Source organism: Haemorhous mexicanus, chromosome 1 (assembly GCF_027477595.1).
Source record: "Haemorhous mexicanus isolate bHaeMex1 chromosome 1, bHaeMex1.pri, whole genome shotgun sequence".
Lineage (NCBI taxonomy): Eukaryota > Metazoa > Chordata > Aves > Passeriformes > Fringillidae > Haemorhous > Haemorhous mexicanus.
This window is the reverse complement of record NC_082341.1, coordinates 138,987,713-138,991,110: the sequence shown is the minus strand read 5'-3', so window position 1 is coordinate 138,991,110 and position 3,398 is coordinate 138,987,713. Positions and strand designations below refer to the sequence as shown.

Sequence of the window (3,398 nt, the reverse complement as noted above, 5' to 3'; positions counted from 1 at the left end):
CTATTTATATTTATGAAGTGAAAAGATAATTTCTACAAAGCAGGGATTCTCAGCCACTCATACTTTACACTTTACAATGACCAATCTTATTTGACATGAAGCTCATTTTCTTCTTTTATAAATCAGTTTGCCAATGCAATATATATTCCATCCGAAGAGGGCTATCAATAAGCATTCTGAAGTCAGAAATCAATAAGGAAAATACTACTGAAAGTGCTTCTCCATGTCCCATGATGGTTACTTTGAATGGAGTTCTGTAATACAGAACATCAATGAAAATACATCAGACCAGTGCCGCTGATTCTATAAGAAACGTATTTATAGATCCTATTTGGAAACGCCTGACATTTCTTCTAGTCCCGACAGCTAGACTTGTTCAGATGAATAAACTAAAGCACAAAAAGTTTATGGAGTTAAGACTGTCGTGTGTCACAGGCAAGAGAAGTGAACTGTGAGCACTACTAGACAGCGTATCTTCAACTAAAAGCCTTCAGCACACCTGTTTCTCAACACAGAAAACAGCTCAAAAGTGTTAAACCCTCTAAAACGGCAAAGGCGAGTGTGCGCCCACGGCGCGGGTGCGTAGCGAGCCCCGGAGGGGCGTGGGCGGCGGGGCAGCCCCACGGGGCCGCGGGGCCGGGGGGACGGCGGGGCCGCTGCCGGCGCGGCGCTGCCCACGGGCTCCCCGCGGGAACTTGCTCGTCTTTTCTCGCACACGGTTTCTGCGATCCTCCGGTACTTAGTGCAGCCCAGGCTCGGCATGGGTCTGCTCACACGCGCTAGGCGCAGAAAGTTGCTGAGTGGTAGGGACGGTGCTCGCAGGCTGGTTTGTGTGCTCTCCCGGCGCTAGTTCAACTTGGAAACACATGAGCGATCCCACTCCGAAACACGGAGCAATAGTTTGAACAGACTACGGGGCGGCAGCGTGAGCTCCAAAGGAGCGAATAAAACCGAGACAGTGAGGAGCCTGCTCAACCCGCATCGAAGCAGCTCCCGGCTTTCGCTCACGTCCCCTTTTCTCTCTCCCCATCCTCAGCCTCTCTGGCAAAGTTTCATCACCAGTCCGTACTCCGGACCCCCCTACTGCTCCCCACACCCACCTCTCTCGCGTCTCCCAAGAAAGAGATAAATAAAAGTCTGTTAGAGGGAGCCCCCCTCAGGAAACTTACGTTTGATCTGCCTGGGTTTGCTCTGTTTCCTTCGGGACATGCTGCTCGGCTGCCGCTCCTGCCTTGCTCCAGGTACAGGAGTGGAGCTGGGAGGGGACGGGGGTGGAGGGAGGGTGACAGATCAACAGACGGGATTCATAGAGAAGCCGGTGGCCGCCTTGAGATGCAAAGTCAAATGACAGAAAAACAAGGAGAAGGGAAAGAGTGTGTGCGCGTGTGACGGAGGAAGAGGGGAAGAGAAACGGAGATCGGGGTGGGTGAGACGGAAAGCGAGAATGAGGGGAGAGAGAAGCAGAAAGAGCGGAGGGAGGGAGCTGGGGAAGGAGCGAGGGAGGGAGGGAGAGAGGAGGAAGGAAGAGAGGGAGGGAGAGAGGGAGGGGAGAGCTTGGCTCCTCGCTCGCTCTCTCTCTCCCTCTCCCGCCCGCTCTCTGCCGTTGCCGCGCCGCCTCCGCTGCCCGCGCCGCGCTCCGCTCCGACTGACAGGCGGCAGGAGGTGCCGGCGAGGGAGGGGGCGAGGGAGGGGCTTTCCGGGACGGGGGGGCGGAAAGAGGGGGGCGTTTGTCCGTCAGGCTTGACGGGCAGTGGCTACTACCAGCGACAAGTCCGCATGCAAATCGCCTCCTGCCTCTGGGGCACGGGCTGTCGAGGCGGGAGGCTTCAATCGTCCCGGCGCTGCCAGGGCTCCTGGTGGCGGGGAAAGCCGCAACTTTCCTGAAAGAGGCACGGCGGGCGCACGGGCGAAGAAACTCGGTGGCAGCAGGCAGGCGGCACGAGTCCCCCCGCCCCGCACTGGGGTCCCCGGGGTGTCCCGGCTCACCGGTGCCCCCGCGTTCCGCCCGCAGCCTCGGCCTCAGCGCTGCCCGGGCGGCAGCAAGCGCCGCCGGCCGCGCTGGCCCCAGGCCGGCAGGTCCCGCACGGCCCAAGGCTGCGCGCCCAGGGCGGGTTTCCCACCGCCCCCTCCGCACGGAGGGGACCGCTGCGCCTCACAGGTGCCGCCTCCGGAGCCGGCCCGGAGTCCGGGGCGCTGCCTGCGCCGACGGACGGACGGACGGGCGAGTTGTCAGCGTCCTTCCCTTGCGGTCCTCGGACCGCTTGCACTCAGCTGCGGTAGCCTGAGGAGTCCAGGCTGTGCGGCCATCGCTGTTTGCCCGCCCCCGAGTGCTCGGGTTTTGGCTCGGAGGTGAGCGAGGGAAACAAGCCGGCCGACTGGCTCCCTCGGCTTCGTTAGTTTCGCCTTCCTAAACAGTGATAATAGTGAACATTTTTTCTTGCACGGTAGAAGCCAACATTTGACGTTCCTGTTACTAACATCAGTTAAGAATTTGGACAAAGCTAAAACTATTAGCAGTGCTCATGTTTACAGTCTGTGTTTTCGGACAGAATTTCTCTTGAACGTTATTGAATAATCTCATTTGCGCATATAGTTGTAAGTGACCCACTATGAACAGACTATACTCTGTATCTCAATGCACTGCCAAGCTTTGCACACCCATTACCACCTTCTCGGTGTTGTCAAACACTAACTTGTAAAAAATTCTGAAAAAAAAATCCTATCCACATAAACAAAAGAGAAAGAGCCTGATTTCATGGATGCCACGGACGGGCATAGGATACTGAAATGTCTTTATTACTGTGCTTCTAGAAATTTCAGATCTGACACATTAATGCATTACAGCAGTAAGTGTTCTTAGAGCTTCACTAGCAGGACTTATGTTCAAGTAAACTGTTAAGCATTGCTTTCAGTCTTACCTCTGTTGTCAAAATACTCTAAAGAGAAGCAGTTTTTGAACTTGACATCCTGACACATTGAGTGCCTCTTTTTTGGGACATATTCCAGAAGTCTTCATATAAGCAGGAGGAATTCTAACATGGAGATATACTAAAACTTTCCATCTAATTATGTTGGAAATAATGTTTGTAAATGATAACTGAGTTTAGAAAGCCACTTTTTTGATTAAAGAAAAGTATGTGATGGAATCTGTGAACAATATTTAATATTTTTTGTTGTTCAGATACTTTAAAGAATCTGATTATATAATATGTGTTTTCTATTTAGCTGAAGTACTTGTGGTGTGCCAAATTTGTATTTCAGTTTCTTTCCTAGAGGCGTAGGCTTTTGGTTAACTGCTAGTGTAACAGTGGTAGTGTTTGCAGGAAGGTATTCCATGGCAGTAGATAAATGTGATAAAAATGCACCAAGTGAAATGCTCTGCTATGGTTTTGTTACAG

The 3,398-nt window shown here is 52.8% G+C and overlaps 1 protein-coding gene across 1 annotated transcript in view; it reads right to left on the bottom strand.

The window, feature by feature from the left end:
* ZFPM2 (zinc finger protein, FOG family member 2) overlaps positions 1-1,612 on the bottom strand; it is a 307,582-nt gene extending 305,970 nt beyond the window's left edge. The window contains exon 1 of the mRNA XM_059865184.1: positions 1,170-1,612. Coding sequence (XP_059721167.1) covers positions 1,170-1,209 — 40 coding nt within the window. The 5' untranslated portion in view covers positions 1,210-1,612. The remainder of the gene's footprint in view (positions 1-1,169) is intronic.
* Positions 1,613-3,398: the final 1,786 nt, after the last annotated feature.